Source organism: Perna viridis, chromosome 14 (assembly GCF_037379345.1).
Source record: "Perna viridis isolate PV_CMFRI_1.1 ecotype Kerala chromosome 14, ASM3737934v1, whole genome shotgun sequence".
Classification (NCBI taxonomy): Eukaryota; Metazoa; Mollusca; class Bivalvia; order Mytilida; family Mytilidae; genus Perna; species Perna viridis.
Window position 1 is genome coordinate 4,843,427 of NC_142458.1, and position 15,546 is coordinate 4,858,972.

At 32.1% G+C, this 15,546-nt stretch overlaps 1 protein-coding gene across 4 annotated transcripts in view; it reads left to right on the forward strand.

Moving 5' to 3' along the window:
* Positions 1-9,366, forward strand: part of LOC148597857 (uncharacterized) — a 31,516-nt gene extending 22,150 nt beyond the window's left edge. For all 4 annotated transcript variants that reach the window (XM_088562360.1, XM_088562356.1, XM_088562357.1 and 1 more), the window contains one exon: positions 4,265-9,366. In XM_088562360.1, the coding sequence (XP_088418486.1) occupies positions 4,265-4,387 (123 nt within the window). In that variant the 3' untranslated portion in view covers positions 4,388-9,366. The remainder of the gene's footprint in view (positions 1-4,264) is intronic.
* Positions 9,367-15,546: the final 6,180 nt, after the last annotated feature.

A 15,546-nucleotide genomic window follows, 5' to 3' on the forward strand; every position in this document is an offset into this window, starting at 1 on the left:
CCTTTGATCATTTAGGAGAAATTGATTGGTAGTAGAGAGAATCTGGTCTTTATATGGTTAGGAGAATAAGTCGGATGATTGTTTTTAAGCAATTAATTGGAAATGAAAAAAAAACTTGCTCATCAAAATAAAAAAAAAAGTTGATGAAATTAGTTTATGAATACAAACTCTTAACTCATGTAACTGTTATCTGAGAAATGTAATTTTAAAATAATTGTTCAGAAGATGAGTTCCTGAGAGGCGAAGGATTGTAAAATGTATCTGGCCTGAGTGTAAGTAAAAGGTTTCTTACCTTTCTGATGACTATTTAAATATTATAGGTCAGTTCAATATTGTTCAATTATGGTAATACAGAAGAAATGAAAAACTCTTTGGTAAATGAAAAAAAAATCAATTTAAGATGGTTCATAAAAAATTTCATGTACATTTTGTAATTATTAGAATGAAAAAAAAATCATTTAAACTTTAGCACAGAAATCTCTTTTTTTTTAATTGTTGCTTTCATTTATGACTCTCTTCTACAGAATCTTGGGTCTGTAAAAACTCTATATTGCCCTTTCAGTGAAATTTCTTCTATTAAGTATCTTCTTTGAATGAAGATTAAGACTTTTTAGTGTACTCTAATATTTTACACACAGGCAAATATTGTTCACATAAAATATAAATGAAGTTCACATGAATTTCACTTACCATGGGTTTCATGTGAAATCATGTGCAAGTTTGATTGACATGAAATTAGCATGAAAGCTAGATTTCATGAAATTCATGTCAAGCTATAATTCTCATGAAAGTCACATGACTGTGTCAAAATTTTTTTGCCTCAATTCATGTGAAAATCATGTGAATTTCATGTGAAGATCTTGTGAATAATTTTGCCAGTATATACTGTGTCTTTTTACTTGTTTCCTTTTTATAGTGCTAATCATATTGTGATGATTGTTAATGAAATCTTGTTCTTTGAATCGATATGCTGTGATATATTGTAAACCAACTTACGTTCTTGGTCAATTATTTTTTATGTTTTAGGATATCAGTTTAATTTCACCGCTATATATTTTCCCAACAAACTCTCAGTTCAACATGTTTTCCATAGTGAAAGGATTTATGTGTGGCAATTCATATTCATTATTAAGTCTTCAGACTTGTTGAAAATAAAATAAATTGTTCATGGAAGTAACTTTGTTTACAGTATCAATAGGCTGCAATAGGTAGTGATTCATAATCTATCATTATTTATTATACCGTCATAGAGTGAATAGAATACTGCAATCACTTGGTCTCTGAACCTGCTCACAATTGAAATGTAATTTATTTTTTTTATTTTTTTGTGAATGAATAAGCATAAAAATACATGTACTAGCCACTACTCACAAAAGTTGTTTTCTTTGTAAGTAATTTTCAAAAGGCAGTGTTCTAGGATTCCACTTTCCAACATCTGGCGCAAGTGTAACTTTGGTGTGGGAAAGTTGTTTATTTTGCCCCACTTTCCCTCAGGCAAGTAGAAAACTCAATTTCTTTTAAATGATTTGTTGGAACACTGAAAGGCAACCTTTTCCTGAATAAATAAGTGAGAAAAAAAAACGTGTCATACCCACAACCCACAAAATTTTTTTTTGGTGATTTAATTGAAAAGGTAACCTGTACCTGAACAAACAAGCAAGAAAATGGTACCCATGAAATTAATTAAATTAGTTCGATAAGGTTATTTGTACTAGCTTACTTTTTCCTGTTTCATGGAAATTAGGATTTTTTTAGCTTTGTTTTGCCAATAATGAGTGGATGTATGCTTAGAACCACAACAAGGCAACTTTTTGTTTATTCAGTAATCTTGATTGTAAATAATCCTTCCTCTATACAAGTAAATATAAGCATGAATCTATTCTGTTCAGAAATCTCGGTCAATAGAAAGCTTTAAAGGTCGACTGGTGAGTGTGTGCACAATATTGTATTGATTACAGGAGACTGCTAATCATCCCAAAGCTTGCCAAAAGCCAAAATTTTAGAAAATCATTTCAATATTTTTTTTTTTTTGTTTTTTTTTTTCTGAACTGTGTAGTGCTCTTGAAAAATAGAAAAAAATAAAGATAAATGTCTGCTTATTTTTGTTGTGATTTGAGTAACTATGGATATTTTTGTGAAATGCTTCCTCAGTAATGTTAAAGACTGCATCTCCTTTGGTCTTACACTGAGGGTTTACATTTTTGGCTGGGGAAGTGGAAGGTGGGGTGTAGGTATGTAGGAATTATTCACATTATACTGCCATGCACAGTTCTAATAGTGTGAGCAGTCAAAACTAACATTATATGTGGATGTTTAAGTAGCTGCTTGGGTAAGAATCATGCAAAATCTGAAAAATGTGATACACCTCAAAAAAGGCTACATATTTTTATTTTTGTTGTCAAGTTGCTTTATATGTCTATATGAAATATGTAATTTTTCATTCAAATCTGGCTGCCCTTAGGAGAAAATCAACATTGAAAATCCAATAGATTCTATTGTATTTGAGTGTCATTTACAGAGTTATCTCCCTTAATTTCGAAGTCTACAGTGCATTCTATTTAATTTTTATCTCCTAAGAACACAGGTTATATGAAAAACTGAATGTTAATTTCTATCTACTATGGCAATTCAAACAAAGTATCAAAAATGAAAATATGTAGGTTTTTTACCCATGAATCACATTTTACATGATTCTTAGCTGGAGTACTACTTAAAATCAAATTAAAGTCCTTGATATGACAATACATTGATATATGTATGTTAAGTACAAGCTCATCTTAAAATCATGCAATGGAGTTTAAGTCCATATTTTGTCCTCTGACTTGCTAGTATAAATATGCATCCAATGTTTCTGAAAAGTATTTTGAGAAGCAATAAAAGTAATGAAGATGATTCATAGCTAATAGAACACAAATTTGATAGATTCAGTATCCTGTATTGGTGTTATGTTATGGAAGAATGTGGGGGTGTATCATAGAAGCAATTTGATAACCAATAAAAGTAATGAAGAAGATTCATGGCTGGGTGAACAAACTTTGACCAAACCTGCACATGGTGTTATGTATTGAAAACAGTTGGGAATGGGGGGGGGGGGTGAAATCTGTCAACAGAATTCAACTAAAATGTTTTGAATGTACCACTTTCCCATCCATAGATACAACTTTTAATAACATTTTAATCATAAATGTGACTTTCTAAGAAGAGTTCAGTTTTGCTTTTGAAAGTTGAAAAAAAAAATCATTTTTTCTTTACTTGCATAATTCTTGGGTTGAGCTGTACTTGGTTGTTATTTTCCATTCCAAAAATAACCAAATATAAACCCTCAGTGACTGTTGTTGTTTGTAAATGAATGATTAAAGTCAAAATCATTTTTCTCATGCTTTTTATTTTGCAGTACTCATCACATGTAAATATGTCTGTGTTGTCTGTATGTCTGTATGACTTTTTTTTAATAGATGGATTTTTTTTTGTAGCATCAGCATTTTCTTTTTTCATTGAATTTTGAATTATCTTATAATTAGCTGTCCTCCATGCTCAGTAATCATTTATTTTCTGAAAGAAATTTGAAGTTTTAATGGATTAATGGACAGGCCTTGCATATGAATAATAATGGTGTCTATGAAAGGAAGAGACTTTCAAAAAACAGCAGTAGTCTTTTTTTCACTCTTTTTGTTTTGTGGGGGGATAGGATTGTTACTGTTGTTACAAATAGATGCAATATCTTGTTTTCTATATTAAGAACTCCCATATTTATGTTAGTGTGTTGATATTTCAGTGTTCAACTTCTTTCATCATTTCATCATTTTTTATTCTCAAGTATTTTTCTTTCTCTTTTCATTGATAGTTTTTTTCAGTACTGGCACTTGCTTATTCTTTGGGTATAGAAATGAAATAAAACAATTGATCCAGATTGGACTTGGTTTGAACAAAGGCATATACAACATGTTAAATTAAAAGACAGTGTTTTTTTATTTTTTTTTTTTTTGAGGGGGGGGCATATTATAATTTCAATATCTCTTTGAATATACAAATAGTTTATAAGTACATGCTTTAAGCCAATATTTCTGTACACTATTAGTTATTTTTTTGAATTTAGACAATCACAAAATAATGGATTTATCAAAGTCACATGTCATGACTTTTTGCCCTTGAAAATATGGTTCAGGTCTCAGAACTTAAATATATCCTGATGTTTTTTTTCAGATAAACTTTCAAACAAATTATATATATGTTTATATTTATATATACATATTTTAATTTTCAGGCCAAAGTAACTGGAAGTAAATCAGAAAACAACTTTGAAGAGGCACTTCAAGAGGAAACAAAGGGAGCTAACCCTGATAAGACTGCAACAGGTACAGACGCAACAGAGAAAATTCCATTATAACAACTATACCAGTCAGTGTTAAAAATAGATGCTTCTTGATTATTGTATAATTTTAAAAAAAATGTAGAAATACTGTATGGCTGGTTATTTTTGTGGGTCTTAAATTTGTCAATTTTAGGCAAAATTTGGATGTTTCTAATTTTGGTAGATGCTACAATATGATGATGATGCTCTAAATATGTAAGTCCATAATACATATTTTATGGAATTTATTTTGGGGTTTTTAAACAAACCCCCAAAATATTCCAAATTTAGCACCTCACAAAAATTACCAGCTATAGGGAAATTAACAAATGATATCGTAGCTCATTTTTTTGGAATTCAGTGTATAATTTTTCATTTTTCATATTTTTTGGGTCGTTTAGTGTTTGTATACATGTATGGTAGTCTTGTTCATAGTTCAATGTACAAGGAAAATGATTGGTCAGAACAAAAAAGTGTTGTTTACTTTCTATTGGTAATTTAGTTCTTCATGCATGACATTTTAAGCTATTTTAGGATAATTTTGTTACTAAGAATAGATAGTTTCAACAATGTTTACAGCTTAGCGTCTTACATGTAAAGACAAAAAGATTTATTTTATTAAGGTTATATTCTGTAAAACAAATATTTGATGTGATACTTAGTTGCAATATTGTATTAATTCTTAGTATTATTCCAGTTAAACTTGTGCCACAATCCAACTTGACAACTTTTTAGACCAGAGTTGGGGGGGGGAGGGTGGGGGGCAGGGGGTCTCATAACTGTTCCCTGTTGTTAGATTCACATGAAGTCGTGACTTTAAAATGAGTTGTATACTGTGACATCACTATTGTAACATGAGTAAATGCTTTTAGAATATAACATCACAACTTTCTACTCATTTAACACTTGTGACTTATGACAGGACTTTCAGGCAAATGTGAAAGGAAATTGAAAATAGATTTCTTTATTTTATGGTCTTATGTTACATGAAAAGTATTAGCAAAATTACATGTCTATGATGATCGAGGGTTTATTCTTGTGTACCAATTCATGTTCATTGTTGACAGTTGATTTTTGAAACAGTTGTATGGTAATTATCACACACACACATTCCTCAGTTGTCTTATTAATCCATATTATATGTTGTAAAACCAGTTCATGGGTTTGTACAGTGAAATCTGTCTTTAACAAATCCCTTTTGAACTGAGACTTTGTCTGTTAAAGCAGATATTTGGTTTACGCAGCTTCAAAATATATTGAAATTGATATGAAGGTACTGTACGAGATGTTTGTTTTATACAGGTTTTGGTTTGTCTAGGGTTTTCTGTACTTGATGGTATAGAGAGCCTGAAGTACATTTATATGTTAAAGCTTTCATTTCTTTTTAGGTGTTACACCTAAGGTAAGGGATATAACTCTTGAAATCAGTGATACGTTTGTATCATATTCAATTTCACAAAGCCTGTCAAGCTTTCATTTGAAACAGAATGAAATCAGTCCAAGTTACTTTGATGCTTACATGAGATTGATGTAAAATGCAGAGTACAAACATTTGAATGATTTGTAAGAGTTGTGTCCCTTACTGGAGGTCTACTTCCTTAAACAATTTTTTTTTGATGTGCTGATCGAAATTTGAAGTTACTGTTGATTATAATGTGTATTGTCTCAATTGTTTGTATTTTTTGTTTGTCTTTTTTGTCTAGGATTGTGAATGATCAGTCATAATGTGCCCATGAAATAAGTTGGAATGAAGTTACATGCAAAATGAGTAAAATTGACTGAAATCCATTGATAATGATGCACCATATACATGTACATAACTAGTCAGTCTTCATGTGAAGTTTTTTTCAATTATTTACTATATTTTTATCTAACCAGCTACAGTCATTCATATCTATTTTAATCTAAAGAATCAGCAGTTATTTTCTATGGCCACCATAAAGTTTCTGGTTGTGACTTCGGCTGTTTAGGAATAAGGAAAAAAAGAGGGCCGCATGGATTCTTGTCAACTATTGAATCAATCAAAAATTCTATGATGTATCAAGCTATATATTGGTGTATCCATGCTTACACAATCTGTTCAGGTTTTAACCAATTATTTTGTATCAAGCTGCAATTTAAAATTGTAGAAAACCTATTTCGGAAAATAATCGCTATTGTATGTTGGTTAAACAGTACCTTGTATATTTATCACTCACTTGAATGGGTGAAAAACAGAACATTAATTTTTTTTTTCTGTATTTGTTGTAGGTGTATTAAGGGTTTCATGAGCAAGATTTGTATTTACTTTACATTAGCAATATTATATTTATCATACATGTACCTGTATTTATTGTATATTTAGGGTCTAGTCTCTCTGTGAGCATATTGCCTTCAAATTTCTATTTATTTAAACTAATGAGTGCTGAAATTCATGTGCCTTGTCAAATAGAAATCATTCTCATTCATTCAATTAGGGCTATTTTTTTCAAAAATTTACAATGCAGTGTTTACACAACTACAGGTCATAACAAAATTTCTTAGTTAGTGTGTCATCGTAGTCCTGATACTTTGAATGATATTTTTAAAAAGATGGATAAGACTTACAAGATTATTCTTCCCTCAAGACACACATTCTCATGAAGCATAATTCACTTATAACAATGACATGTGAGCTAATGGAAAAATAAGGGGCGTGGCTGGTGTATGCTTTCCCCAAAATTGGCCATTGATAGTGGACCAAGTTAGACACAAATCAGTTTTGGTATCATTTTTAGGTAGGATAAAAAAAAAACATGTAAAAACACTCTACATTCACTTACAAAATGTAATAGGATAAAAGAATTGATTTCAACCAGGATTTGCCATGTTCTGCTTGGCTAAGTGTGCCACCTCTAACATTTAAATCTAGGAATTGCCCCTGATATTTATCATTACCTATCTATCTACAGGTCTGTAAATCATCACTCAAAAGAACACCTGTTAAATATTTGTTTGGATGAGATTTTTATTTCTATTTGACAAATATCACATATTTCTGTAAATATTTTGAATAGCATGTACATGTAGGTACAAAATGTAAGGCTTTAAGTGTGAATGAAATAGCGTGACTGATACTGTCAGTCTCAGCTGCTCCTCGGCCAAAATATAACATCCATTTGAGAAAGAAGTTGTACTACATCTAGAGTCAGATTTTTCAAGGAGCCATTGTTTTTAGATATATTTAAAAAAAAAAAATTATTTTGATTACTCAGATATGTATATTCTAATCTCTACTGTGATGATTGCTCCTTTCTTCTGGAAGGTTGATTTTATAACTGAGGCCAGGGTTTCATATAATTTTACTCAACTGAAATTTCGACCAATCAGATTGCTAGAAATTTGATCCAATTTTACACCTGATGGATTTTAATTTTGTGATTCAGTTAATTCATGAATATTTAACCTCTTATTAAAGAAGTAGTGCCTTTAGTCTTCGTAGCTCAACTTCTTTCACATGTGGATGGCTTGTGCAATATTTAAAAAAGGATATTTGCCGCTAACTAAGCTGTCTAGTTAAATGATATTTAAAAGAAGTATATGCTTGGTCTTTTTTGTCTATGTTTATGTAGTGCTAGTTTTTTTGTGAGACAAAACTGTTGAACAGTTTGCTTTCAATTGCTGACTTCCTAAGTCTGGGGTATATAGCGGTTATCATGCCTATCCAGACAAGTTTCTGAAAGTTTATGCTCAAACAAATCTTTTTAAACCTGGGCATGTTACATCCATGAAATACTGGTTAAGTTCATTTAAGTCTGTATTTAAATTAACGTACAGGAGTTTTAAGGAGCACTTTTCAACTTAGTAAGATTTGATAACTATCAACAATTTTTATCTTCATTTTGCAAAAATGTAAAAAAAACTTATCAAGTTTCACTTTGTTTAGCCTACAAGTATGTAAACTATCTGTAGTTTCTCTTTATTGGGCCTAAAAGTTACTCGCTCAGCTAGATGTTAACTTTCAGTAAATCACTGCTATTTATATAATAAATTGATTCTTCTTTTTTTTTTCTAACAGAATTTCAGAGAGTTTTGAATTTATGAATTTCCATTGACCATTATTGTTACCTGGGTCACCAAGGTTGAAAGCCGTTGTAGTTTTTATAACAGATTTACGTAGTGTTTACCTTTAAAACATTAATTAATTTCCGGCGATAATTATGTTCATGACTATATTCATTTTTATTTAATGCCCCTTTAGAAGTAGTTTTGCACTTCATTGTTAGTAATTCAGCATTACACAACTTATTTATTCTGCCAGTTTCCGGGTCAAATTATTTATTTCTTGAATTGAACTGCTTCAAAAGATTTCTAGTATGTTTTTGCACAAAAATGAAAGCTTTAGAATTCATTACCATGGTGAATCCTGAACTTTTTTCAGACTTTAAAATTGGTTCATTATAGACAGGTATACATATTAAGGTAGTAGACCTAGGGTAACAGACATAACTCTTGAAATCAGTGATATGTTTGTATCATATTCAATTTCACCAAAGCCTCTCAAGCTTTCCTTTGAAACAGAATGAAATCAGTCCATGTTACTTTGATGGTTACATGAAATTGATGTAAAAAGGTGAATACAAACGTTCCAATGATTTGTAAGAGTTGTGTCCCTTATCCTAGGTCTACCTCCTTAAAGAGGTAAAAAAAAAACATTTGAATTGATATTGAGGGACTTTAAAAAGTGCCTGGTGTAGACAGAATTTTGAATTATTCAGGGTTCTGTCAAGACTGGCTTGACTGTATTTTGTTTATTTGTTTGTTTTTTTTTTCGGACTAGGCAATCATTCTGACTTGAAAGTAAATCTGGACTCAGATTGAAAACAAAATGATATTAAGTCTTGGCAAATTGACTAAATAATGAATTTTTACCTACAAGGTGTAAGTGGACTTATTTCTGTTATATATGATGTTTATCTTGTTATTGTTAAATGTATTATGTTATAATATTTTACTTTATGAGAACAACATGAAATGCAATACACATTTAAATGCTATTGGAAGTGTTGTTATTTTACTATGAAAGTTGACAATAGGAAAACTTTAGTCAGATTTATGTAGATTTAGGTACAGGTGATTTGGGGTAAAAATTACAGTCAGAATGTCCAATTAACATGTCAGAAGAAGGTGAAATGAGAAAAAAAAAACACTTTTTTTAACCTGAATCCAGGGATAAAAACAGACAAAACACTAAAAATAATACAAATCTAAACAAGTACACACCAAAACTAAAAAAAAATGGGTCAAAGACAGAAAGGGCTGAGTTGCCATGAAATACACCAAGTGGAAAAATGTGACAGGTCTGCATGAAAACGTATCCCACGATACCGGATGCCATACTGAAGTTGTGTACCAGATATCTAGTAGCCGTGATCCATAGTTGCTGAGAAAATGTTGCAAATAATGTAGCTTATCACCGATAATGTTGAAAATATGCACCAATTAAGTCTTTACACAGGAAATAGAACTGAAATCACACACCAGTATTTGGGATCCCTTACTGAAAAAAAAATCCCCCCTTCCGCCCCACGGACGTTCACCATTCTATTTTGCTTGAGTACAACCCAACCAATAAATAAGCAACTTGGACTAGCACTCCACTGTAAAATTTAAAAGTATGGACGAGATGCACTGGTAGGGTAAGCGACATAGAAACACAGAAATCCACCAGTTAGCTTTACTAACTTAAGAGTAATGGTATGAAAAAATTGCTTTGCTTCTAAGGAAGTTGCTAATTAGAGGACACAGTTGCATATAATGTTGTGCTAATTATACTTCTACATGTTCAACTTAATATACGTGTAAATAATCTTTACTTTAGTCAGAGACATTCAGATCATACAAAACTTGAATAAAAAAAAAGCTTTGCGGAGTGCAGCATGATACAACTATACAGCACATCGAACTCGGTTCACTTGGGTCAAGTGTGGAGTGCTAGTTTTGAAACACATAAGCATAGGGACTTACAGTTCATTACGAATTTTATAAATTTTATATGATTTAAAATGGGTCACTGAAACATGAATGTAATTATGTCTCGTCATATTCATATCTATGAATTTCTTAATTCAACTGTGGTTATTTAAGCAATTTTTCCATACTTTAATTAGTAACACATTGTTTTATTCAATCTGATCTTTAATTCTTTAAATACGTAAGTCTTAAGTAACCTTTAGATATTTGCAGGAGTTTTTGTTGCCTGAAGACTTGCCATGACTTTTCAAATTTATGCATGTAATAAAGAGTTCTGAAACCGTAAAGCGTTACACTAAACTCGTGTATACAGTTATATGATTTACAGTACACAGACGTGTCAGTTATACATCCTGTACATAACACAGGCGGGCCAATTCAGTTCGAATAACTACCCAACAGGTGGATATGACTTCATTAAATAGTTAGATAATTTATTGATTACAAAGTTAATACAACAATTAGCTTATACATTTTTTAAAAAGATTTTGTTATGATAAAAATACGAGAAGTTATAGTCGGAAATCAAAGTTTCTGAAAGAAAAATAAAAAAATTGTGATGTTCTCAAACATATTGTTTTATATCCTATTAACCAAGGATTTTTATCTCCTTGTTTTAACGTAGTCAATATATTCTTTATAATATACGAGCGCGTAAAACGATTCGGGAACCAAACATGCGCGATAGTCTTAGCTTTCTATTTGTCTTTCCAAGGATTCTATACTTACCTCCAGGCCTTTGTCTTTCGCAATTTGTGACTTAAAAACATGTCGAACAAACTACAATATTCGATGCTATATCGTAACCTTACAAGCAATATACAAGATAACATATTCTGTATCAGGGACTTTCGAGGATTTTTATATTTTCTATATTTCTCTAATTAACTCCTTGGGGACTTTATACACTTTATGAGTGACTGTATCAACAAGTCACTAAATAGCGAACTGAATAAAAACATAATTCGGAGCTAAAATTGGTGAAGATTTATGCATTGAACGAACCGTCCGTGCGAGACCCGACAGGGTAGTCACTAACGTTAAAAACCCCCTCAGTAGTAGTCATTGAACGATCTTTAGTTAATTGTTTGAATTTACTAAGTTATCGTAAATAAACTATAGTTAACGGATGCCGACAAATTAACCACAACAGGGTGAAACTATTATAGGACAGAAAACATACAGTCGTATAAAACGACCCAGAAATTACAAAAATAGAATTGCTTTTCCATGCATTGCCTTCTATTACAAAATCTGAAAAGAAACTACAGGAAGTTGATTGTAATTCATCAAAGAATTTCATAAAAAAAATATAAATAACTTAATCTGTTGTTTACAAAAAATTGAAATGTCATATAAATTATCAATACATTTTTGATGTAAAAAGAACAATCAGTAGACTGATATCCGTCCGTGCGAGACCCGACAGCGTAGTCAAGGACGTTAAAAAAAAAACCTTAGTTAGTTACTGATACATATTCAATATGTACTAACAATTTCTATTTTGAAAGGACAATTAAAGAGATAAATATGGTCCCAAGGTTTAAACTAGAGACTCTAGAGCCTGAATCGCTCACCTGCCTAATAACTTCTAGCTAAGGCAGCAAACATTTGATCTTCGTGGTTGGGGGGGGGGGGGGGGCTATGGATTTTTGTTTGGAAAAATGTTTCTGGAAAATGAGGATAACAATATTTTCTACTATCACTTAAATGAAACAGATTAAGATCATGCTGTCTATATGAAAGCTGCTATGCGGTAGAGAGATGAAAAAAAGATTGTTTTCAATATATGGTGAAAAAATTTATTTGTTTTTCATTGGCCCTGAAAAAAATACAAGTTATTTTCGCTCAAGGTAAAAAGAAGTTTATAAAAAAATGTAGTCCTCTTCAGCCCCCCCCTCCTCCCACAAAAAAATAAAAATCAAGCGGTTCTTTCCTGAAGCTGGATTCTTGGTAGGCACAAGGATCATTTAATCCATAGAGAGCATTTTAGTTACCCATCCGGTTTTTCTTTAATATTTATATTTTTTTTATTCTTCAAGAGCAATAACTCCAACTCCCACCACTTGAACAGCTAGATCTTTATGAAAATTTCGGCTTTGGTCCGTCTCACCATGCTAACCAATTTTCCCCCGTGAAAATTGGTTTAGATAATTCCACAAGTCTCGAATTTATAGTAATGGTGGTCAAGTTTTTTTTCATAGATCAAAAATATCTACACACAGATTGTTAAGAGAATCCTATCAAACATTGATGTCATGATTGGTTACAATCCATCCATGGCAAGTAGTTTCAGACCACAGATACTTGGGGTAGGGATTTTTTTAATTAAAAAAAAATATTTATTTATTTATTTATTTATTTATTTATTTATTTTATTTTAAGAAAAAAACGAAATCATGTATTGTAACAGCTAATATTGCATTTATACTATCCATATGAAGTTTTCTGGTATATGGGGGTCGACTGGTACATTGTACAATGTACATTCGAACCCATATACTAGAAAAACTTCATATGGATAGTATAAGTGCAATATTAGCTGTTATAACACATGATTTCGTAAGTGTTTTTTTCTTTTTCCGTATAAAAAGAATCCCGACCCAGAATTGCCTGTGTTCCAGAGAAGATTTGAAGGTCGGAAATAAAATCTTTTCAGGACCCATGTATGCATACATCAAACATCCGTCAACGGATCTTTAAATTCTGAAAGTCCATCTCATTTACTCAATGTCAGATTTTAAATAAACCCAAGTGTGTTTGAGTTATTTGCAAAATTTCGCAATTTGACCACTATGATCTATTGTTTGTAACGGCGGTCATGTTTTTCGTAAGATAAAAAAATCCCACATACATGCAGGTTAATTGTTAAATATGTTCTTAGGAATATTCATGGCTAAGTATTGTTTAAATCCATCCAGCAGTTTTAGAGGAAAAGGTTTTGAAAGTTGAAAATGTAAAATTCAGGAAAAAATCCAATTTAGGACCTATAACACATTCATCCGTCAACAGAACTTTCTGAAAAAAATTGGCAAAAGTCCATCCCATCATGCTGCATGAACAATTTTACTTCCAGCCAGAGTTTTAAATTAGCTTTACTCAACTGTTTTTTTTAACTATTCGCAAAATTCTGCAATTTCCCCATATTTTTATCAACACTGAGTGGCCATGTTTTCGCAAAACCAAAAACGGTATCCCACACAAAGATTGTTAAAAATACCCGAAAGAACGTGCAAGCAAATTTTGGTTACAGTCTGTCCAGTAGTTTTAGAAGAGAAGATGTTTGAAAAACTTTATGGAAGACAACGACGGACGGACACAATAGCTTACATGGCCCTTCGAGAAAGGTGATCCAAAAATACGTATATTTAAATAGCTTAAAAATAGATAAAAATATAAAAAGCTTTCGGTGTTTTTTTAAATATACCAATAAAGGAAAAATGGTATTTATTTAATAAAAGTTACTGACTAAAATTCAGTAGGTAAGGGGAAAAACCTGTTGAACTATTGACCCAAATTATTGAGAAAAAAGATTTCTATGTTTTCTTTTAGCACGAGATGTCTTTTGCGTTGACAACATTTTTGGTAAGCTAGCAGTGCCGGATCCAGGCACTTTGAAAAGGAGGGGTTCCAGCCGAAGTTCCTAAAAATGGGGTACTAGAACATTATTTGCCATTGTTTGTCGATTTTACACATGAAAATGATCAATTGTCCAATAAAAAGGTAGTGCCAACCCCCTGCACCCCTTCTGGACCCGCCACTGCCTAGGACTTCGACTGGCTTAAGCACATTGTGGGAGGTCTTACTATTAGATAAAGAATTTCTTTATGCTTGAGCATACCTTTAAAACAATCTTTGGTATGAAAAAGTGTGACTCCTGTCAGTAGTTTCCTGTTCCAAACCACGACTTTTTCGGGTCCACAAAATGGACTCTTACGATAACGTGTAGTCATTGAATAAATGATGTCACCTTTAGTTCTTTGTTATATTTCCTTTCCCTTTTCAATCGTACCCCAATCTTCGAGCATCGTACCCCAATCTTCGAGCATCGTATTGCTATTGTTTAATTTTCAATTTTTTGTCCGTGATGGGGACAAAGCAGCGACTTCATCTCTAGTACTTATTTCTGTCCGTAAACACACAGACGACGGACACAGAATGATGTCACTGTATTTATGAAACAGATGAGTGCAGTGAATTACTGCAGAATGTTCCCTGTGTAATAAATTTCGAAATTTCACATTTGAAATAAAGCCTGTACTTCCACTCTCGGACTTTGTCCAGCCAAAACACGGATGAATTAAAAATTCATTTGAAAATAAACCAGTATGATAAATATGATAATCAATTAACCAAAATTACATGACTCGTGCAAGAGCAATCAGGGGAACTAAGACTCAAGGGGAAATCAAAAGAATGCAATCCTGGGACATAGACAAGACATGGAAAACAAACATACACAACAAAGAATACAAAGTGACTAAAATCATACATACAAAGCAACAAAAGCAAATGAGCAATTCGGACTCCACTAAAAACTGGAAGCATGGACCAGGTGCGCCGGTAGGGTAAGCGTCCTGTTTTTTTTTTCTAGAAACATCAGCAGAGTTGCTCATAAAAAGTAAATTCCAGGGAAGATGAAAGAGGAAAGGAAAACTATGACAAGTTGAACAAATCATTAATCATGGTGCAGATAGATACACCGAAACGATCCATGAGTTCATGATGACGATCATAAAACTTCTGTAGTGATGACTTCAATCTTGTAGCAACAGAAACTTGTTCCAGAAACTTAGTTGTTAGAAGTCTAGCGCGGTTCAAAAGTCTGCGTATTTACGGCATGCTGTGGCATAACGTACGAGTTGTAATATAAAAACTCCAAAAGCAGGTGCTGGAGGAATGTTGCAACAGACGAAAGGAAAGTTGACCATACGGCATGAAAAGTCATTGCGTTTGATCAATAGTTTTCCTTTACAATCGACCTCTAAGTGTAGGTCAAGATATGAGGCTGTCTTCACAGTGTCTGTAGTATCTTTTATCTGAAGCTCTTTGGGGTAGATGCAATGTATCAAATCCCCGAAACTAGGATTGGTTAACGATAATACGTCATCTATATAGCGCAAACTGAGATCAGATCAACTATAAAGATACCTCATAAGGGTGAAAGGATAAGTCAGCAAGTAGAAGAGCAGAATTTGTTCCCA